The sequence below is a fragment of the Balaenoptera musculus genome, chromosome 4 (genome assembly GCF_009873245.2).
Source record: "Balaenoptera musculus isolate JJ_BM4_2016_0621 chromosome 4, mBalMus1.pri.v3, whole genome shotgun sequence".
NCBI classification, from domain to species: Eukaryota; Metazoa; Chordata; class Mammalia; order Artiodactyla; family Balaenopteridae; genus Balaenoptera; species Balaenoptera musculus.
The window spans coordinates 72,785,222-72,808,982 of record NC_045788.1 but is presented as its reverse complement, the minus strand read 5'-3'; the positions used below and the strand labels follow the sequence as shown (position 1 = coordinate 72,808,982).

At 39.7% G+C, this 23,761-nt stretch overlaps 2 protein-coding genes across 4 annotated transcripts in view; both read right to left on the bottom strand.

The window, feature by feature from the left end:
* Positions 1–14,151, bottom strand: part of RNF168 (ring finger protein 168) — a 46,277-nt gene extending 32,126 nt beyond the window's left edge. Inside the window, exons 1-2 of one of the 3 annotated variants that reach the window (XM_036851175.1) lie at positions 13,609–14,151; positions 13,184–13,520 (exon numbers count right to left, since the gene is read on the bottom strand). In XM_036851175.1, the coding sequence (XP_036707070.1) occupies positions 13,184–13,484 (301 nt within the window). In that variant the 5' untranslated portion in view covers positions 13,485–13,520; positions 13,609–14,151. The remainder of the gene's footprint in view (positions 1–13,183; positions 13,521–13,608) is intronic. The other 2 variants (XM_036851173.1, XM_036851174.1) reach the window with 2 other exon arrangements.
* Positions 14,152–17,397: 3,246 nt separating this feature from the next.
* Positions 17,398–23,404, bottom strand: SMCO1 (single-pass membrane protein with coiled-coil domains 1). The gene is made up of 3 exons (XM_036850784.1): positions 23,251–23,404; positions 20,578–20,727; positions 17,398–18,334 (listed from the first exon to the last, which is right to left on the bottom strand). The coding sequence occupies exons 1-3, from the start codon at positions 23,298–23,300 to the stop codon at positions 17,902–17,904; spliced, it is 633 nt and encodes a 210-aa protein (XP_036706679.1). The 5' UTR covers positions 23,301–23,404; the 3' UTR covers positions 17,398–17,901.
* Between the last annotated feature and the right edge of the window lie 357 nt (positions 23,405–23,761).

The following is a 23,761-nucleotide window of genomic DNA, read 5'->3' as shown; positions in this document are numbered from 1 at the left end:
CCCATGTCAGGCTTCCCAACCTGGGGGTCCGGCAACGGGAGGAGGAATTCCTAGAGAATCAGACTTTGAAGCCTAGTGGGAATTGATTGCAGGACTTCGACAGGACTGGGGGAAACAGAGACCCCACTCTTGGAGGGCACACACAAAGTAGTGTGCGCATTGGGACCCAGGGGAAGGAGCAGTGACCCTGGGGGAGACTGAACCAGACCTACCTGCTGGTGTTGGGGGGTCTCCTGCAGAGGTGGGGGGTGGCTCTGTTTCACTGTGGGGACAAGGACTCTGGCAGCGGAGGTTCTGGGAAGTGCTCCTTGGCGTGAGTCCTCCCAGAGTCTGCCATTAACCTCACCAAAGAGCCCAGGTAGGCTCCAGTGTTGGGTTGCCTCAGGCAAAACAACCAACAGGGAGGGAACCCAGCGCCACCCATCAGCAGTCAAGTGGATTAAAGGTTTACTGAGCTCTGACCGCCACAGCAACAGTCAGCTCTACCCACCACCAGAGCCTCCCATCAAGCCTCTTAGATAGCCTCAACCACCAGAGGGCAGACAGCAGAAGCAAGAAAAACTACAATCCTGCAGCCTGTGGACCAAAAACCACAGTTACAGAAAGATAGACAAGATGAAAAGGCAGAGGGCTATGTACCTGATGAAGGAACAAGAAAAAACCCCAGAAAAACAACTAAATGAAGTGGAGATAGGCAACCTTCCAGAAAAAGAATTCAGAATAATGATAGTGAAGATGATCCAGGACCTCGGAATAAGAATGGAGGCAAAGATTGAGAAGATGCAAGAAATGATTAACAAAGACCTAGAAGAATTAAAGAACAAACAAACAGAGATGACCAATACAATAACTGAAATGAAAACTACACTAGAAGGAATCAATAGCAGAATAACTGAGGCAGAAGAACGGATAAGTGACCTGGAAGACAGAATGGTGGAATTCACTGCGGCGGAACAGACTAAAGAAAAAAGAATGAAAAGAAATGAAGACAGCCTAAGAGACCTCTGGGACAACATTAAACGCAACAACATTCGCATTATAGGGGTCCCAGAAGGAGAAGAGAGAGAGAAAGGACCAGAGAAAATATTTGAAGAGATTATAGTCGAAAACTTCCCTAACATGGGAAAGGAAATAGCCACCCAAGTCCAGGAAGCGCAGAGAGTCCCATACAGAATAAACCCAAGGAGAAACACGCCGAGACACATAGTAATCAAAGTGGCAAAAATTAAAGACAAAGAAAAATTATTGAAAGCAGCAAGGGAAAAACGACAAATAACATACAAGGGAACTCCCATAAGGTTAACAGCTGATTTCTCAGCAGAAACTCTGCAAGCCAGAAGGGAGTGGCATGATATACTTAAAGTGATGAAAGGGAAGAACCTACAACCAAGATTACTCTACCCGGCAAGGATCTCATTTAGATTTGATGGAGAAATCAAAAGCTTTACAGACAAGCCAAAGCTAAGAGAATTCAGCACCACCAAACCAGCTCTACAACAAATGCTAAAGGAACTTCTCTAAGTGGGAAACACAAGAGAAGAAAAGGACCTACAAAAACAAATCCAAAACAATTAAGAAAATGGTCATAGGAACATACCTATCGATAATTACCTTAAACATGAATGGATTAAATGCCCCAACCAAAAGACACAGACTGGCTGAATGGATACAAAAACAAGACCCATATATATGCTGTCTACAAGAGACCCACTTTAGACCTAGGGACACATACAGACTGAAAGTGAGGGGATGGAAAAAGATATTCCATGCAAATGGAAATCAAAAGAAAGCTGGAGTAGCTATACTCATATCAGATAAAATAGACTTTAAAATAAAGAATGTTACAAGAGACAAGGAAGGACACTACAGAATGATCAAGGGATCAATCCAAGAAGAAGATATAACAATTATAAATATATATGCACCCAACATAGGAGCACCTCAATACATAAGGCAACTGCTAACAGCTATAAAAGAGGAAATTGACAGTAACACAATCATAGTAGGGGACTTTTAACACCTCACTTACACCAATGGACAGATCATCCAAAATGAAAATAAATAAGGAAACAGAAGCTTTAAATGACACAATAGACCAGATAGATTTAATTGATATATATAGGACATTCCATCCAAAAACAGCAGATTACATGTTCTTCTCAAGTGTGCACGGAACACTCTCCAGGATAGATCACATCTTGGGTCACAAATCAAGCCTCAGTAAATTTAGGAAAATTGAAATCATATCAAGCATCTTTTCTAACCACAACGCTATGAGATTAGAAATGAATTACAGGGAAAAAAACGTAAAAAAGACAAACACATGGAGGCTAAACAATACGTTACTAAATAACCAAGAGATCACTGAAGAAATCAAAGAGGAAATCAAAAAATACCTAGAGAAAAATGACAATGAAAACACGACGACCCAAAACCTATGGGATGCAGCAAAAGCAGTTCTAAGAGGGAAGTTTACAGCTATACAAGCCTACCTCAAGAAACAAGAAAAATCTCAAGTAAACAATCTAACCTTACACCTAAAGAAACTAGAGAAAGAAGAACAAACAAAACCCAAAGTTAGCAGAAGGAAAGAAATCATAAAGATCAGAGCAGAAATAAATGAAATAGAAACAAAGAAAACAATAGCAAAGATCAATAAAACTAAAAGTTGGTTCTTTGAGAAGATAAACAAAATTGATAAGCCATTAGCCAGACTCATCAAGAAAAAGAGGGAGAGGACTCAAATCAATAAAATCAGAAATGAAAAAGGAGAAGTTACAACAGACACCGCAGAAATACAAAGCATCCTAAGAGACTACTACAAGCAACTTTATGCCAATAAAATGGACAACCTGGAAGAAATGGACAAATTCTTAGAAAGGTATAACCTTCCAAGACTGAACCAGGAAGAAACAGAAAATATGAACAGACCAATCACAAGTAATGAAATTGAAACTATGATTAAAAATCTTCCAACAAACAGGGCTTCCCTGGTGGCGCAGTGGTTGAGAATCTGCCTGCCAATGCAGGGGACACGGGTTCGAGCCCTGGTCTGGGAAGATCCCACATGCCGCGGAGCAACTAGGCCCGTGAGCCACAATTACTGAGCCTGCGCGTCTGGAGCCTGTGCTCCGCAACAAGAGAGGCCGCGATAGTGAGAGGCCCGCGCACCGCGATGAAGAGTGGCCCCCGCTTGCCGCAACTAGAGAAAGCCCTCGCACAGAAACAGACACCCAACACAGCCATAAATAAAAAATAAATAAATAAAATAAAATAAATTAATTTAAAAAAAAAAAAAAAAAAAAAAAAAAAAAAAAAAATCTTCCAACAAACAAAAGTCCAGGACCAGATGGCTTCACAGGTGAATTCTATCAAACATTTAGAGAAGAGCTAACACCTATCCTTTTCAAACTCTTCCAAAAAATTGCAGAGGAAGGAACATTCCCACACTCATTCTATGAGGCCACCATCACCCTGATACCAAAACCAGACAAAGACACTACAAAAAAAGAAAATTGCAGACCAATATCACTGATGAATATAGATGAAAAAATCCTCAACAAAATACTAGCAAACAGAATCCAACAACACGTTAAAAGGATCATACACCACGATCAAGTGGGATTTATCCCAGGGATGCAAGGATTCTTCAATATACGCAAATCAATCAGTGTGATACACCATATTAACAAATTGAAGAAGAAAAACCATATGATCATCTCAATAGATGCAGAAAAAGCTTTTGACAAAATTCAACACCCATTTATGATAAAAACTCTCCAGAAAGTGGGCATAGAGGGAACCTACCTCAACATAATAAAGGCCATATATGACAAACCCACAGCAAACATCATTCTCAATGGTGAAAAACTGAAAGCATTTCCTCTAAGATCAGGAACGAGACAAGGATGTCCACTCTCACCACTATTATTCAACATAGTTCTGGAAGTCCTAGCCACGGCAATCAGAGAAGAAAAAGAAATAAAAGGAATACAAATTGGAAAAGAAGAAGTAAAACTGTCACTCTTTGCGGATGACATGATACTATACATAGAGAATCCTAAAACTGCCACCAGAAAACTGCTAGAGCTAATTAATGAATATGGTAAAGTTGCAGGATACAAAATTAATGCACAGAAATCTCTTGCATTCCTATACACTAACGATGAAAAATCTGAAAGAGAAATTATGGAAACACTCCCATTTACCATTGCAACAAAAAGAATAAAATACCTAGGAATAAACCTACCTAGGGAGACAAAAGACCTGTATGCAGAAAACTATAAGACACTGATGAAAGAAATTAAAGATGATACCAACAGATGGAGAGATATACCATGTTCTTGGACTGGAAGAATCAACATTGTGAAAATGAGTATACTACCCAAAGCAATCTACAGATTCAATGCAATCCCTATCAAATTACCAATGGCATTTTTTACGGAGCTAGAACAAATCATCTTAAAATTTGTATGGAGACACAAAAGACCCCGAATAGCCAAAGCAGTCTTGAGGCAAAAAAATGGAGCTGGAGGAATCAGACTCCCTGACTTCAGACTATACTACAAAGCTACAGTAATCAAGACAATATGGTACTGGCACAAAAACAGAAACATAGATCAATGGAACAAGATAGAAAGCCCAGAGATTAACCCACGCACCTATGGTCAACTAATCTATGACAAAGGAGGCAAAGATATACAATGGAGAAAAGACAGTCTCTTCAACAAGTGGTGCTGGGAAAACTGGACAGCTACATGTAAAAGAATGAAATTAGAATACTCCCTAACACCATACACAAAAATAAACTCAAAATGGATTCGAGACCTAAATGTAAGACCGGACACTATAAAACTCTTAGAGGAAAACATAGGAAGAACACTCTTTGACATAAATCACAGCAAGATCTTTTTTGATCCACCTCCTAGAGTAATGGAAATAAAAACAAAAATAAACAAATGGGACCTAATGAAACTTCAAAGCTTTTGCACAGCAAAGGAAACCATAAACAAGACGAAAAGACAACCCTCAGAAGGGGAGAAAATATTTGCAAACGAATCAACGGACAAAGGATTAATCTCCAAAATATATAAACAGCTCATTCAGCTCAATATTAAGGAAACAAACACCCCAATCCAAAAATGAGCAGAAGACCTAAATAGACATTTCTCCCAAGAAGACATACAGACGGCCATGAAGCACATGAAAAGATGCTCAACATCACTAATTATTAGAGAAATGCAAATCAAAACTACAATGAGGTATCACCTCACTCCTGTTAGAATCGGCATCATCAGAAAATCTACAAACAACAAATGCTGGAGAGGGTGTGGAGAAAAGGGAACCCTCTTGCACTGTTGGTGGGAATGTAAATTGATACAGCCACTATGGAGAACAATATGGAGGTTCCTTAAAAAACTAAAAATAGAATTCCCATATGACCCAGCAATCCCACTACTGGGCATATACTCAGAGAAAACCGTAATTCAAAAAGACACATGCACCCGAATGTTCATTGCAGCACTATTTACAATAGCCAGGTCATGGAAGCAACCTAAATGCCCATCAACAGACGAATGGATAAAGAAGATGTGGTACATATATACAATGGAATATTACTCAGCCATAAAAAGGAACGAAATTGAGTCATTTGTTGAGACGTGGATGGATCTAGAGACTGTCATACAGAGTGAAGTAAGTCAGAAAGAGAAAAACAAATATCGTATATTAATGCATGTATGTGGACCCTAGAAAAATGGTACAGATGAGCCAGTTTGCAGGGCAGAAGTTGAGACACAGATGTAGAGAATGGACATATGGACACCAAGGGGGGAAAATTGCGGTGGGGTGGGGATGGTTGTGTGCTGAATTGGGCGATTGGGATTGACATGTATACACTGATGTGTATAAAATTGATGCCTAATAAGAACCTGCAATATAAAAAAATAAACAAACAAAACAACTAATACTAAACTTTCATTGGGTTATTTGTATGGAAATATGTTAATATAAATGTTTCAGACATTACATGAAATTTCTAAAAATCTTATATTTGTATTTGTATGGAAATATGTATGGAAATATGTTAATATAAATGTTTCAAACATTACATGAAATTTCTAAAAATCTTATATGTTCTGGTATAATGTTATAAGTAATAATCCTAGTTATTACTTTGAAATGTATATCTCAGAAATAACTAATTTTCTTGTCAACTGCATTATTATGAACTTTCATCAAATCTTTAACCGTGGTCATTTTTAAGTCTTTTGTCATTTACAGACAGTTCTGGGTGTACTCTGATGATTTTGCAAATATGTTCCTATAAAAGGGTTTCATCTTCAAGAAATTCATGGAAAAGACTCTGACAAGTACAGGTTTCTGGTAACTGACTGTACTGCTGAACTGAATGAATAAGCATTTTCAGAACTCTAATGAAAAACTGATGAACTCATAAAAGTGCTAACAAAAGATGAAGATGAAAAAAAAATTAATTACATGGGACTGAGTGAACTGATGAGGATGAGTATAATTTTTGTGACTTTCTGTCTGAATTAAAAAAAAAAAAAATCCCACAAGGACTCAGAGGCAAAGAATATACAAATCAATTTTCACTGCAAAGTAAAGGAGCTGTTACAGTGGAGGATTACTGGACTGAATGTCAATATTATGACATAGTATGAGTGTGTTTCATGTTTGGTAATTGCAATCATTGTTGCTTTTGTTGTGGTCATCCATGTACAATGCTTGGTGTCAGTCTATTTATCTCTTGTAAAAATAAAATACAGTGTGTGTGTGTGACAAAAAAAAAAAAATAGAAAAATTTTTTTAAAAATGTCTTGCTGTTTCCAATGGGGTAGTGGTTTGGCTAAGATATATCTTTATGGAGATCCTAGTGTTGTATCTCTCTTATTCTTCTAAAGCCGAGTAAATGTGAATTATAACATTAAATGTTAAAAAAAAAAAAGAAAAAGAAAAAGCCAATCTCAAAAGCAGTACGAAAATTTTGGGGACACTTTACTTATTCTTGGCCCACACCCTCCTCAGCATACTGGCAGTCTTTAAGAGGGAAACCCACGTTCTCAGATTGGGACACTGGTTCCTGGTTTGGAGGGAAATGAGCAGACTCAGGGCAAGATACGTGCTCAGAAAACATCTGAGAAGACCCTAAGCTTTCACCTTGGGCTGATCCCAGGCTCAATTCAAGGCTGGCTAAGCGTTGAAGGACAGCCTTGGCACCAAGACAATGTGCCAAGACAGAGAAGTGCTTCTTTGTTTTGTTTCTTTTTCTTGTTTTTTCAGCTCCTGACATTCAAAGAAATCTGTCAAAACACTAACCGAACACAAACTAAGATAAAGACTTGGTGACCACACACATTAAGGAATACAGTCTTTGCAAAAATAGTTTGGGAAACTCAGTAACAAATGGCCTATTATAGCCTTCAACAATCAAAAAAATGGTAAACCCCAGGGAAAGGGAAGAATATGCTTCCCAGAGTTACCACATTGTAATATTCAAATGTTCAATTTTCTCCAAAAAGCCAACCACAAGGCATACTAAGAAACAAGAAAGTTTGGACAATTCAAAGGAACAAAATAAACGAACAGAAACCATCCCTAAGGAAGTCTAGACATCAGACTTACTAAACAAAAACTTAAAAATAACTGTCTTATCAACAAATGGCACCAGGAAAACAAGATATCCACATGTAAAAGAATGAAGTTGGACCTTTCCCTCACACCATATACAAAAATCAACTCAAAATGGGTTAAAAACTTAGGGACTTCCCTGGCAGTCCACTGGTTAAGACTCTGCGCTTCCAATGAAGGGGCGCAGGTTCAATCCCTGGTCAGGGAACTAAGATCCCACATGCTGCATAGCACGGGTTGGGGAGGGGGGCGGTAAAAAAAGGATATACAACCCAGTAAGAAAAAAATGAGCCTGAGATCTGAACAGACACTTTACCAAAAGAGACAGACAGCAAAAAAGCACATGAAAAGATGCTCATATCAAAACTTGTCAGATTGCAAATTTTAAATACACTCAGTTACTGCACATTAATTATACTTCAACAAAGCTATAATTATATTTCAATAAAGCCATGACATTTAAAAAAATAAACTTAAATAGCACTCACAAAAAAGCAAACAGATGTGCTCACGTGACATGCAATGGCTTGGACTGACTACAGATAATAACACTGTGTATCATGAAGGCTGATTTTAAAGAATGACATTATGATGGACTCTAATGTTAGTTTCCTATTTCACATCCAGTCTTCTTTGCTTCCTTATTAAAAGAACCTCAACTGTGTACAAGAAAATGTGTCCAGCTAAAACAAGCAGAACTCTTATCTGTGGCTGTTTTACCTTTGGAATAGAGACACCACCCCCTTCCTCCTTGTCCATGCTGAAGACGGGAGCACAGCGTCTGTACTGTGACCATGAGGACAAAAGCCAATACTAAGGATGGAGGGGTAAAAAAAGGGGAGGAACCTGGTTCCTTGATGACATCCACATGAGTCAAGTCCTAGACTGCTTGCCTCTGAACTTCTTGTTGAGAAAAGATGTCTTCTTTGTTTAAGCCATTATTTGTTGCTGTGTCTCTTGCACATAGTTGATCAAAATTTGTTACATTCAGAGAATTTAGTTCAGAAGTGGGGTCTGAGGTACTAGTCACCCAAATAAGCCCTATGTAACTGTCCAATTTTATGGTCCCACTCTTTTCCCTACTAAGTCCCTTAACTTTTACAAGAGATCTAGTGAGGTTTTAAACTCAATTTATGTTGTTAATTCATCAACTCACAAGCTCAGGCTCTGGTTTTTGACAGTATCAGCCTATGACTGCAAAAGATGAGAAAACTCTCTTAGGGAAATCACAGAAACTTCCTGGGTTTTGTAATGCCTTAAGAAAGAATTCTACTTACGTAAAACTTCTGAGTAATGGAGGGGGGCAAGAAAAGAATTCTATACAAACCCTTGGCAAGCACCCATAGCCTCTCCTTAAATGGGCACTTTATTCTAGGTAATAACTTAAGGAACTGTTTCATCACTGCATGATATTGGACTGCTAAAGTCACATCCTCTGTAACTAATTTTATCCTCACTGCCATCAAACCCAAACAGTTCCTACAATCAATGTGAGATTCCCACATCTTTGAAGGTCTCCTACTTGCAACTAATCTTGCTATCAATTATCAAATAGGTCTGCCTAGTAATAGCATATTATAGAAATTAAATATAGAAATAATCTTTGGGTGGGCCTGAGACCCAGGTCTTAAAGGTATGTAATCAGCAATAATGCCCAATTACAGCATAAGAGTTGTTCTAGCAAAAATACCATTTCCGCTGCTGCTTAGACCTGGATTCCAAAAGTCCAAGCAGTGCTGCCCCTGAAGAAGTGGGTTTCTCTGTTACCAGGCTTGCAGGTCAGTCTTCCTGCTCACTGATACATATTCACATTGTTTACTTCTAAATCCAGGTCTTAGGTCACATGCCTGACCCTAGGAGATGGGAAGTATGAATCCTGTAATTTCATTGAGAAGAGAGAACCCTTAAGTAGGAAACTATCAAAATGTAAGATGTTGTGCAGCCACAAATTGTAACTGTCCACCACTTACATTGTTATCTTTACCATCTTAACCTCAAACATTTTACACAAGACACTTCTATACAGTGACAGTTAACTGCCCATCACCACTTTTTAGTCATACTTACTGAACGGCCACCTAAAACTACATATAAAGCTCCTGAAGAAAACAGGGGAAAAGTTTCATGACACGGGATTTAGCAATGATTTCTTGGATATAACACCAAAAGCACAAGTAACAAAAGTAAAAAGAGACAAATGGGACTACATCAAACTTAAATACTTCTGTGCATCAAAGGACGCAATCAATAAAGTGAAATGGCAACCTATGGAATGAGAAAATATTTGCAAATCATATCTGATAAGGGGTTAACTCCATAATATATTAGGAATACTAACAACTCAATAACAAAAAACCAAATACCCGATTAAAAAATGAGCGAAGGACTTAAATAAACATCTTTCCAAAGAAGATATGCAATGGCGAATAAGCACATGAAAAGATGCTCAAAATCATTAGTCATTAGGGAAATGCAAATCAAAACCACAATGGGATAGCATCTCCCACCTACTAGGATGGCTGTGTCAAACAAACAAAACAAAACCATAAAGTAACAAATGCTGACAAAGATATTCTAAAAAGGAACCCTTGCACACTGCTGGTGGGAGTGTTTAAGATTGCACAGCTGCTATGGAAGAGTATATCAGTTCCTCAAAAAATTAAACATAGAATTACCATATGATCCAACAGTTCCTTTCTGGGTACATACCCAAAAGAGTTGAAAGCAGGGATACAGACCCTTGTACACCAATGTTCATAGCAGCATTATTCACAATAGCCAAAAGGTGGAAGCCAAAGATGGAAGTAACCCAAAGATCCATTGACAGATGAATGCAAAAACAAAGCATGGTAAATACATACAATGAAATATTATTTAGCCATAGAAAGGAATGAAATTCCGACACATGCTACAACATGGATGAACTCTGACATTATGCTAAGTGAAAGAAGGTGGTGATCATTTTGTAGTGTATAAAAATATCAAATCACTGCCGTACACCTGATACCAATACTGTAAGTCAATTATACTTCAATTTTTAAAAAAATTGCCAAATTGCCCTCCTGGAAAAAAGAAAGAGAGAGAGGAGAGAAGGGAAGGGAGGAAAGGAAAGGAAAGGAAAGGAAGGAAGAAAGAAGTCAGGTACAAAAGCACAAACAGCTACCATGATTCTACTTATATGAGGTACCCAAAGTAGTCAAATTCATAGAGGCAGGAAGTAATAATGGTGGTTGCCACGGGCTGGAGGAAGAGGGAATTGGGGAATTATTGTTTAGTGGGTATGGAGTTTCAGTTTGGGAAGATGAAAAAGTTCTGGAAAGGGATGGTGGTGATGGTTGCACACCTAAAAATGGTTAAAATGGTAAACTTTGTTATGTATACTTTACCACAATTTAAAAAACACAGTAAGCTACACTTAACACCTCCTAGGATGGCTATAAAAAAATTAAAAAAAAAACAAAAAAAACCCCCAGAAAATAACAAGTGTTGGTTAGGATGCGCAGAAATTGGAACCATTACACATTGTGGTGGGACTGTAAAATGGTGCAGACCTGTGGAAAAGTTTGGCAGTTTCTCAAAAAGCTAAACATAGAATTACCACATGATCCAGCAATTCCACTCCTAGATATATACACAAAAGAAATGAAAACATATTCAAACAAATACTTGTACATGAATATTCACATCAGCACTGTTCAAATAGCCAAAAGATGAAAACTACCCAAATGTCCATCAACGGATGAATGAAAGAAATATATCCATAAAATTATTCAGCCCTAAAAAGGAAAAAAGTACTGATATAACCTTGTATGACCTTTGGAAACATTATGCTAAGTTAAAGAAGCCAGACACAACAGATCACATACTGAATGAACACACTTATATGAAAAATCTAGAACAAGCAAATTCATAGAGATTAGAAACTCCGGAAAGGGGGAGGGGAGGGGAAGAATGGGGAGTCATTGTTTAATGGTTAAAGAGTCTGGGGTAATGAAAAAGTTTTGGAAACACAGTGGTGATGGCTGCAAAACATTGTGAATGTAATTAACAACACTGAACTGTACACTTAAAAATGGTTAAAACGGCAAACTTTATTTACCACAATAAAAAGAATTCCAAAATAAGGCAAGTAGAGCATAAGCACCACATTCAAAGCCTAAACGTGAAGCATCGCACGACTTATTGATCACGTGAGTGATCAGGCTGCTAGAGTCCAGTGTTCAGTTTGGAGCATAATGCATAGTCCATACTGTGGAGAGCTATGAATAAAAATGGATGAACTAGATGGAACTGGCCACAGAAAGCTATTTTAGGCTCCCTGTGTAACAGGGAAGAGGCAAATCTGACTACATATAGGATCTGTTTCTTTTACTTTAACCTTTGCTTCCTGTTGCTTTTGTTCACTAAAAGGATACTGTCTACACATAATGGCTTGCCTGGGGGAACCCTGCCCCTCTGCCTGAATGTTAAACCAAAGGGCCTTTGCTCAAGGAAACATCTGGGATATTTGCAAAATTTATGGGCTTTTTACTTTACTTCCTCATCTCCTCCCCCTCTCTGTGCTATAAAAGAAACTGGCATCCAAACCCGGTAAAATGGTTATTTTGAGACTTTAGTCGGCTATCTCCTCGGTCTGCCGATAAACTCGCATTCCTTGCCTCAACACCTCGTCTCCGATTTATTGGCCTGTCGCCAGGGAGCAGAGAGAGCTTGGACTCGGTAACAGTTGCAAGCTGAAAAAGTAAATGAATGGCGATGAACAGGCAAGTAAGTTAGAGAAAGTAATTTAAAGTGAAAAAAAAATATTAACACAAGAATCCAGTAGTTTCCTTACTTCTGCTGTTGCTATACTACACTATTGGTCATCTGTGACTATTTATATAACTTTTCACATGACTGAAGACTGTAGCAGGCAATTCTTTTGTTCTGGGTTTTTTCTTTTCATTTTTAATCCAGCAAATATCAATTGAACACAGCCTGCGCTGTGACAATGAACAAAATCGTGCCACTGACCTTAATCAACATTTTGGGACCCATAAAACCCAAATACCCCTGAAAAATTTAGACAAACACTAACTGGGCTTTCTGTTTTATTCTTTAAAAAAATGGATTAGGGGCTTCCCTGGTGGCGCAGTGGTTAAGAATCTGCCTGTCAATGCAGGGGACACGGGTTCGATCCCTGGTCCGCAAGATCCCACATGCCGCGGAGCAACGAAGGCCGTGCGCCACAACTACTGAGTCTGTGCTCTAGAGCCGGTGAGCCACAACTACTGAGCCGGCGTGCTGCAACTACTGAAGCCCGTGCGCCTAGAGCCCGGGCTCCGCAACGAGAAGCTACTGCAATGAGAAGCCCGTGCACCGCAACAAAGAGCAGCCCCCGCTCGCGGCAACTAGAGAAAGCCCACACGCAGCCACGAAGACCCAACGCAGCCAAAAAACAATTAATTAATTAATTTTAAAAAATGGATTAGTGGTGATTGGCTTTTAAAAGGATATTTGTCTTTAGACAACAAACGCACTGGGTTTTACTCACCAATTTCCTCTGATTCTTGCCCAGAGGCTCTAAGCTTGCATTCCTCTGGATAGTGTTTTTGAATTATCTCCCACAGTTCAGTATTGACAAGAGAATTTGTTCGGGTATGGTACCGAGTCCACGAAGAGACCCGGCGGCGACAGAAGGGACAGCACAAATTTGCCTTTTCGACAGTCGATTGGAAGCATGGTTTACAGAGAGTGTGGTTACAAGGGAGTGTCACAGGCTCAATTAGGATTTCCACACAGATCTGGCACTGGCATTCCAACAGGGAAGGGATGGCGTCTTTGGGTACAGCCATTTTAATATGCTAATAAGGCATATTCAACATCAACACCTGAAACAGAAAGAATCGTATTTCCAGCTCAAGTAAGAAAGAAGCAAATTAACAGTTTTGTGTTTAAATATTATGCCCAGCAGCCTACCAGAATTCAGAGATTGGGAGCATCAAACGTCTTGAAGTAAAAAGATGTTCTGCTGGCCAGGTAAACAGTACGACCCTGGAAGGCGGTGTGTTTGTCCATGTTTAAGACAAACATCCGGAAAGAAAACAAATGAACCTTGGCTGCTCCCAGGCATTAACAACCGCTGCGGCAGGGCGGACGGTGGGCTCTGGCTCTCTGGCGCCACAGGAGGCTCGCATCAAGTTCCCCTCCTCCCTCTTACCAGGTGAGGATGCTCTCTTAGTTCCGGGCAGCCAAGCCCGAGGCTGCCGAGGCGCGCAGCCGCCAGGCCACCGCTCGAGGAAGAACGCTGTTTCCGCCCGGACGCCGGGCTCTGCGGGAGCGGGACTCCAGTTTTACCGCTGCTGTGGGGCCGCGAGCGAGCACCTCCCGGGGCTCTGAGCCCACCCCTCGCCTTTCTTCGGTCAGCCAAAAAGCCTAATCTTGGCTGCAGTGCTATAGCAAACCAACAAGGGCTAGTGACGTCACAGCTGCCCGCCAACACGGCCCCTCCCACCTTAGAGAACCTACCAAGAACAGAGACAGCTAACGTTCGGCCGGGTGGGACTTCCGGACCTGCGCGCGCCGCCCGCCCCGCCCCCGGGAGAGGGCCCTCCCCTTGCGTCGCAACCTCTGCGGCTCCGCTTTTCCCGCGTGATTCTTTCTCCCGGAGGCTGCGGAAACCTGGTAGTGTCGCAAGGTTACTCTCTAGGCAGAAAATGGGAAACCTCAAAACAAGCTAAAAACCGAACAGTAATTTTAAAAATTCTTTCCTCAGTACTCCTCAGAATACCCTTCTGTTTCCGTTAATTTGTAACTAAGCCTCTTAGGTCGCTTTCCAAAGTTCTTGGAAAAGCATCTCCGAGAGAGGCTGTGGTCAGAGAATCCACAAACTTGCTGCAGTTTAACAGGCACTTGGGAAGCAAACTTTGGTGCTGCTGCCACGATCCTGGGGCTTACTACTTTAGTGTTAAATTTCAGTCTAGAGCAATCAAAATTACAAAGGAAGTCAAAAGGAAAATATTTTATCTTTTTATGCTTTTGGAATAAGTTTTTCTACTTTGGTATTGAGTTCTTTTACTGACAACTGATCCTACTGAATTGAGTTGTATGAAAAAGTAGATTTTGGCTAAGAAAACGGTGGGGATTATATGAAGACTGTGATCTCTAGTACTTAAGAACCAAGCCTCATAGAGACAAAGTAGAGTTATTATTTAATGGATATAGAGTTTCAGTTTTACAGGTTCTGGAGACGGATGGTGGTGGTGGTTGCACAATTTTATGAATGTAAATATTTAATACTGCTGAACTGTACACCTAAAAATGGTTAAGGTGGTTCTCACTACTGCACTTGACTAGTCTTAAAAAAATAATAAAAAATTTAAAAAATGGTTAAGGTGGTGAATTTTATGTTATGTGTGTTTTACCACAATTTTAAAATTTTTGGAAAAAAAAACAGGTCTGAGTTTTCTGAGGAAATGCTAAATAGCTGTGGGCGAAGAGAAAAGAAAGTCACTGCTTGTAAATAGTCGTTAAGGTCTTTTGGGTTTGCTGAGGTCATTTACGTGCTGGAGATGAGTGGTTTCCAGATGAAGGCAAAACTAGGAGGTGTGGATCCTTTCTAGAGAGCTTTGGAAGTTTCGTTTTTTTTTAACGCGGGTTCAAAAAACTGGTTGTCATCTAATTGTCCATAGTATCAATCCCTTAGCCTGGAATTCCAGGCTCCCTAATGTGATCCCAACCTCCTTTTCCTGTGGAATCTCCTATTATTCTTTTAAACATTCAGTTATGATCTATTCACTGTCATACAAATCTTGTGTATTGGGGCCATTGCTTGAAATCTCAGTTCATCCTAAATGAGTTGCTTCGTGGCTTTGCCTCCTTCAAGGATCAGTTCAAGGCACTTCCTCTAGGAGATATTTCTCCACCACACAATGATACCCCTCCTCTGAACTCCTCATTTGTATATTGCCTAGTGATTATGGTTTTCATTGTAATCTTATTTTAACTCTTGCATGTTGATTTCTATTTTCCGGTACCTGTGTCTTGTGTAATGGATACATTTTATGTGCTTCCTCAGATTTCCCTGGCCTCGTTTACTTTGTGGGCCCATAGTCCTTTCCTGTGCCTGGGGCTGACCAGTTGCATTTCTGGAATCTCTGGCTTCTCCTGCCACTTCTGGGATTCTGTGAAACACTGCACTGAACAATGCAGTCACTGGCTTCCCAGTGGCTGCTAGGAGGGCTTAGATGATGCATCCTGGAAGTATGAGGGGGTCACTCCCCACAGAGCCAATTTTGACCAATTGAAAACAGTAGACTTTGTGAGCACAACAGAGAAATTTTCCTTCCTTCTTCCTATTGAAACCAAGCCCCTCTAAAATCGAGTTTCCCTGCCAAGTTTATGATTAACCTCTCTGTATAAAACTTTATTCCCTTTTTTGTTCCAGTAAGATTGAGGAGTATCAAAGAAAAGGGGGGATTGAAACCAAGCAGGACCCTGCAGGGCCCTCCCGGCTACAAAGGCCCCTCCATGTCTCCTGTTTCTTGTAGGAAACAAAGGCTTTTGTTTCCTAGCCCTTCCCTGAGTTCCAAAGAGCAGACTCAAGCAGTTACAAATTAGGGAAGGGAGGAAATGCAGAAGCAAAGGAGAAGCAGCCAAATAGAAAAATTAATAATAGGTTAAACAATACTTCAGTGATAAAACAGTCCTAGTTCCTTCTCAAGGGATGTACACAACAATCTGATGTATATCTTTGAGTTGTTCTGCAGAAATTAAGGCTCACCCCACCCAGGTGGAGGATGGTGACTACATGCTGATCACAAGCACTAGACCCTAAATGGGTAGAAATCGGTTGATGATTAAGATTCTGGAAACATCACCCTATTACCTCACAACCAACCAATCAAAAGAAAGTCCGTGAGCTGCAACCCTCACAACAAAAGTTGCCTTTAAAACCCTTCTCTGGAAGCTACAGAGGAGTTCCTGTCATCTTTCCAGCACTAGCTGTCCGTTCTCTTTGCTTGGTGCCCTGCAATAAACGCTGCACTTTCCTTCAACACACCCCCATGTCAGTAGGTTGGCTTTGCTGCATGGCAGGCAAACAGACCAAGTTTGGTTCAGTAACACTTCCAACACATGGTTTCTCTCTCTCTCTTTTTTTTTGGGGGCATGGTGTCTCTAAACAATGTGTCTGGAGAAGGACAAGACTGAGTGCATGGATCTAGCAAGCAACCTATTGTCAAGGAGGAGCCAGCAAGGTAACACATCATCTTGTATTACTTCTCATCCTTCTCTACATAACAGCCTTCCAAAGTGTTACTCATTCTGGTTATCCTGAATTTGTACCTCCCAAATAAAGCATCAGTACTTAACTTTTACCTGTAGGGTAGGATCCACATTTTAAAATGTTTCTGTTATTCACACTACCTAGTGCATGGCATTCATTCAAAAAATATTATAAATAGGACTTATCTGGTAGTCCAGTGGCTAAGACTCCACGCTCCCAGTGCAGGGGGCCTGAGTTCGATCCCTGGTCAGGAAACTAGATCCCACATGCCGCAACTAAGAGTTCACATGCCACAACTAAAGATCCCACACGTGGCAACAAAGGTCCCACATGCCACAACTGAGACCTGGCACAGCCAAATAAATAATTTTTTTTTTAATTATAAATATATGGTCAGTGTGTGAGAGTTCCCTTTCTAGTACAAATAACTATGGAACTGTACTAGAGAGAAAATGCACATCAACATACAAAATATATTAGATGTTTTATTTATTTATTGCTTTTAGTACATAGTACATTCACATGGTTCAAAATTCAAAAAGTACAAATGTATTAACATTGAAAAGACTTCCTCCTATATTTGATCCCTAGCCTCTCAGTTTTCTTCCCTAAGAAAACCAATGTTATCACTTTTTAATGTATTTCTCCAGAAGAAGTTTATGAAGTTTATAGATATAGTAGCCTATATGTTTGTTTTTGCCCGTTTTTTTCCATTTAGCAGTATATATTGGAAATGAATATTTTAAAACAACACATCTTGGTGATAACTCCATATTACCATACGATTACACAAGGAGCTTCTTCATTCTCTTGTATTGCTACACAGAAAGTATCCACTGTATCAGTATATCATAATGTAACACTCTCCTCACTTTTGCTGTAAACATAAGCCTGTAATAAATTGTATGTATGTATTTTTTCCCATTTGCAAGATAAATTACTAGAAGTGTAATCTCTGGGTCTAGGGTAACAGGTTACCTTTTGGCTTATGGTATCAACTCTTCTAGGGATGACTTTTGCTCTTCAGGGGCCCTCACTGCTTTTCCCTTCTCAATGACCTGAACAGCCTTTAGCAAACCATCCTGCAGAGCCTGGTTCTTTACCATATTAGTGATCATGAAATTGACATCTTTTATATACATTTGCCTTACTTTAGCAATGTAGTATTCTGCCTTGTTACCATGTGCTACAAAGAAGGTACACAGTGCTGTGATATCTCCTTCTTGCATCCCATGTTCCTCCAGGACAGACTCCCACACAACTCTAATGCGCTTGTTCTTGACTTTTCGTCTAAGGATGGAGGCTAAGGTGGGAAGACCTCTCACCAGATCTGGCAGCTTCTCAAGCACACGAGTGTGCAAGCGGATGAGTACTTCAATGATGTAGCTGTATAAAATATTCAATTCCATTGGAGTGAACCTACAAAAAATGTGGAGAGCTTCTTAAGCATTAGAACTCTACATACAAACATAAAACGAATTTTATTAGGATAATTCAAAGAAGTATAAACCTACTAGGAGAACTGTAAGCAGATACGGTAGGAGGTCCCCAGAGAAAGAGAACCAGGCATGGCTCTCTTGACATAAGAGAAGCCATTTTTGACCTAAGCTGTTTTGTGATCTAAGCCTGGCCACAGTGCTTGACCTTGAACAGGTCTCAGTAATTCATGATCTTAATGGGAAGTGAGGGAATGCAGGAACAAAGGAAAAGCTGTCAAGAAAAAGTAGTTTAGTGATAAGAGTCCTAGTTCCTCCTCAAGGGATATACATAACAATCTGATACATATCTTTTGAGCTCTGCAGGAACTGAGATCCCCACCCAGTGGAAGATGGAATAATGATGTTGACCTTTTCTGACCCTTATGACTTCAGTCAACTAAAGCTTGGACTCTGTCAACCTTTGCCCCAATTCGCTGCTGAATTCTCCTCTATTCATGCCCCTTCATGAATATGCATGTACCCTTAGCATAAAACTTCCCCAGTTTTGCTGTTTGGGAAGACGCTGCTTTGGGAAAGATCCCTGGTGTTTTCCTTACTTGCTGCAAGTAATACATCCTTTCTTGTCCCAGTCTTTGGCTTGGTTGTCTTTTGGCTCAACGCCCACCAAGAGCTGAACCCAGTTTTCAGGTAACAACCAGCTGTTGCAGTTTAGAAAATGCTTACTTTAGAAATAGGGCCTGCCAGTGTTCATAGTAGTTATTTACAATAGCCAAGACATGGAAGCAACCTAAGTGTCCATTGACCAATGAATGGATAGAGAAGATGTGATACATATATACAGAGAAATGTTACTCAGACAGAAAAAAGAACAAAATAATGACACTTGCAACAACATGGATGGCCCTAGAGATTATCATAATTAAGTAAGTCAGACAAAGACAAATACCACATGATATCACTTATATGTGGAATCTTAAAAAATTATACAAATGAACTTATTTACAAAACAGATTCACAGACATAGAAAACAATTTTACAGTTACCAGAGGGGAAGGGGAGAGAGATAAATTAGGAGTTTGGGATTAACAGATACACACTATTAAAAGAATAAAAAAAAAAGAAAGAAAAGAAATAGGGCTTGCACTAAACTGGATAGCTTAGATCTCAGGCCACTCATACTATAAGTTTCTCCATGGCAGAGGAGTTATATTATCCATCTCTATGTTAGTAAGACTTTGGCAAGCAAGGGACTCTGAGATGTGTACCACAGTTCTGGCAAGTAAACAGGTGCTCAAATTAATCTCTTTTGAATGAATGATCTTAAGAAAATGTAACTTCTTCACAATCTATTGTCGGAATCATATTAAGAAACCCAATTTTAGGGACTTCCCTGGTGGCACAGTGGTTAAGAATCCGCCTGCCATGGACATATATACACTACCAAACGTAAAATAGATAGCTAGTGGGAAGCAACCGCATAGCACAGGGAGATCAGCTCGGTGCTTTGTTACCACCTAGAGGGTTGGGATAGGGAGGGTGGGAGGGAGGGAGATGCAAGAGGGAAGAGATATGAGGACATATGTATATGTATAACTGATTCACTTTGTTATAAAGCAGAAACTAACACACCATTGTAAAGCAATTATACTCAATAAAGATGTTAAAAAAAAAAAAGTGGTGAGGAGGGAATTCTAAGAGTGAAAACTGAGTGAACAAAAATGTGTTTCAGAAGAGTATTTGGATGGAATCAGGGGTTTACAGTGTTGTGCATTTTCTACCAAAAATATTCATGTTTCATCAAAAATGAAAAGAAATTTAAAAAAATAAACAATGAGAACAACAACAAAAGAATACGCCTGCCAATGCAGGGGACACGGGTTCGAGCCCTGGTCCAGGAAGATCCTACATGCTGCAGAGCAACTAAGCCTGTGCGCCACAACTACTGAGCCTGCGCTCTAGAGCCTGTGAGCCACAGCTTCTGAGCCTGTGTGCTGCAACTACTGAAGCCCGAGCACCTAGAGCCCATGCTCCACAACCAGAGAAGCCCCCGCTCGCTGCGAGAAAGCCCGTGTGCAGCAACGAAGACCCAACGCAGCCAAAAATGCCAAAAATAAATAAATCAATTTATTAAAAAAAAAAAAAAAAAGAAACCCAATTTTAGAATGACCACAGCAAGTTCTCACAAAACCACAAAATTCCACTGATTTCTGATTGGATACTCACTTGAATGACAGAACTGCTGTCCACAGCTCATCTTGGGCAGCTTGGTTTGCCAAAGTCTTGCTATGATGTTCAAATTTCTGTGTCAGATTATCCTTGGTGAAGTCCAGTTCTTTAAACTGTGCTTCTAACACTTGGAGTTTTTGGTCTACTCTATAGGATAAAAGAATCAAGAGTTAATTTAGGTCAGGGCACAAAACTAAGGTTCTGTCTTAATATAAGGCTGTTAATACGTTGTTTATAACCACTATCAAATTTGAGTAGCTATTTACATTTTAAGATTATGAACAGATGTTCCCATTTGCCGTTCTCTCTAGTCATCATCCTAGTTCTGGCATTCCTTATATTGCCAAACATGTGAATTGTCTAATTACCTCAATTACATGCCATGTCTTGTCTTCGTACCATACTTTATACGTTAAAAAATATTTTATACAAGCTTTAATTTGATTCTCACAACAACCATTAGAAGTAAAGCAGTCATTTTTACTATTTATGGATAAAGAAATTGAGTCTCAAAAAGATTGAAACTGAACTGTCATATAGCTAACTAGTGCAGAGACCAGTATTTATTAAGGTGGCTTTCTCTGCCTTATTCTGACTGTCCAAGTCCCATCCATCAAGGATAAGCTCAAATTCCACTGCCTGCTTGAATCCCTCAGCCTTTCTACCTGAAGATCTGCTCCCTGCCTACTTCTCTCTCACAGGACTGCCTCTATCACTTGTCACTCCCCATCTCTTCCTTTATTTTTAAAGATAGCTTTTCATGATCTAAGTTGTAAGCTCTTGGAGGGAGAGGATCAGAGACTATTCCTTGGACATCTTTATGCCTGTCCCCCAATACCTATAAGAGGCCTTACACAGAAGTAATAAAACGTGTCTCCTATGATTGACATTTGTGATGTTAGTGAAATGCTAAGCAGTGTAACAGCAAAAGGGGTATCTGAGTAGCTCTGAACAGCCCTGATCATTAGAGGGCGCTGTGGCACCAAAATTATGTCTTAACTGAACCACAAAGAATTGGAACCACACAACTCATTTGCCTGAAACCACCCACATTGTCTTTCACGAAGGAAATGATACACACACAGCCACTTCCCCGAGTTTCTATGTCCCCATTCACCCGAATACTGTTGTGGTTGCCTAGGGTTCTATCCTTGACCATTTTCTCTTCTTGGTCTTCACTATCTCCCAAGGCTAATTTAGCTTCAGGTACCACCCCTCTCCTAAGCTCTAGACCTGTATTTTCAACTATGTTTTGCACATCTCCACCTGGATGGTGATGTCAAACTCAACTGTCTTAAGCTGAATCTACTAAGTCCCTTCTCCCTCCTCTCGCACCCCATCTTCAGAAATTTCGGCAATGGAATTTTCTCATTGCTTTGGATTCTATTTACATATAGATAAGGCTCTGTACGAAATGTGCATTTTTGTAGTATAGGCCTGCATGACCTAATATGCCAGTAATCTCTGTCTGCAAGTCAAAACTATAATATCTGGCAAACTCTTTGTATTAACTTTTAGACCTTTAAGAAGATATTGCTTTTAGGTCATCTCCAGCTTGAACTCTAGAGGTAAACTCTAGCTTGTCATTCAGTATAAAGGTTTACAATTGGAGCAGTTCTTTGGAATCTTTTCACCAAAAGGCATTCCCGATCATTCCAAATAAATCCTAAACAACATGTCTGCAAATCTGTGTTTCTACTACAATTCTCCAGCTCAGTTAATGGCATCACCATCTACCCAATTCCTCCAACTAGAAATCTCAGAATAACTCACCATTTTTTCCCTTTCTCTCCATCAGTGTGTCTCTAATCCATCCCATCCTCTCTATCTCCAGTAAGCCAGTTAACCACCATCTTTCACGTGGACCTAGGATTACAGACAGTAGTCTAACTTGATTCCTCCTTTTCACGTCCAATCCATTCTCCAGAGATATTCTTCTAAAACACAATTCTGATCTTATAATTTGACTATTATATACCTTTTATGCTGCCGACTTGCCCAGTGATATTGCTGGAGCCAAGTTGGATTTCCTCAGCAGGAAACATAGGCTCTTTACCCTTTGCCCCCATCTTCTGCCAGTCCTCTCACACATCCTAGTCACCAGTCATATGAGACATCTAGCTGCTGACTGAATACCGTATGCGATTCCAAGCTTCTATGCTTCCGTGTACTGTTTCCTCAGCCTAGAATTCCTTACCGTATTTTTATTTCTTGTAAACTCCTACTCACACTTTCAGATCCAGCCTAAATGTCCCTCTATGAAGGGTTCCTTTTCCTAGTGTCAAAGGCAAAATTCATTCCTCTCTTCATGTTCTCATAGCCCTTTAGGAACATCACCATTATAATGTCAGTCACATTAAATTGTAAGCATTTTTGAATACTTCTGTTATTCCTAAGGCTGTGAGCTCCTTGAGGGCAGAAACCACATGTTACTTATTTTTGTAAACCTGGCATATAGCACATGCATTAATTGAAAGGAATTATAGCACCTGGGAGTAGATTTTTCTTTACTATTAATTGACATTTTTTGAACCTGAACACGTTAACAGAGAAAGAATTCTAATTAGCATGTCCGTAGTTCTTTGCTTATTTTTATTCTTCATTCTTCTCTTACTCATCTTCCCAGAAAAGCAGACCCATGCTTGCTCCCTCCCTGTAGCCATTAGCAACCTTTTCATTGCCTCCTTTAAGGATATCAGGGTTGTGGTTTCATTGTTCATCTTCTTAAGGCAAAATGAAAAAGAAACAAAACACGCAAAACAAAAACCCAATAGAGGTTTGAATCCAGGGTTTTCTGCTCTCTTCCACTCAGCAACAGGCAGCAGCAGTGTGAGTATTCGATCTAAATTCTGCCTGAAAGGTCACTCAGTACAAGAAGCTTTTAATAGATTGTACATCCAAATATAGTTTCAGAGAGCTGATCCTGTGAACACAGGTGTCCTGGGATGCACTATAATATTTGCCTTTGAAAAGTGACCCATAATTCATCAACCTAGTACAACAACCAGATGTAATTGTGGCTCTGTGTATATTCTGGTAAATGGATATACGGGTACACAATGTATACATATACTAGGATTAAATTTAATGGAAATATTACTCTCTAATTTTAAGAGCTTAATTATTCATTTATAATCTCAATTAGGTTTAAAGAAGCCCCAGACTTTTTATGATGTATTAA

Excerpts from the sequence above, each read along its gene's own strand:
- SMCO1 (XM_036850784.1), bottom strand. The coding sequence starts at position 23,300 with ATGAACAATGAAACCACAACCCTGATATCCTTAAAGGAGGCAATGAAA. Across the intron at positions 20,728-23,250 it reads TTAAAGGAGGCAATGAAAAG|AGTAGACCAAAAACTCCAAG; the intron begins GTTGCTAATGGC and ends TTTATCCTATAG. Across the intron at positions 18,335-20,577 it reads ACAGCAGTTCTGTCATTCAA|GTTCACTCCAATGGAATTGA; the intron begins GTGAGTATCCAA and ends CATTTTTTGTAG.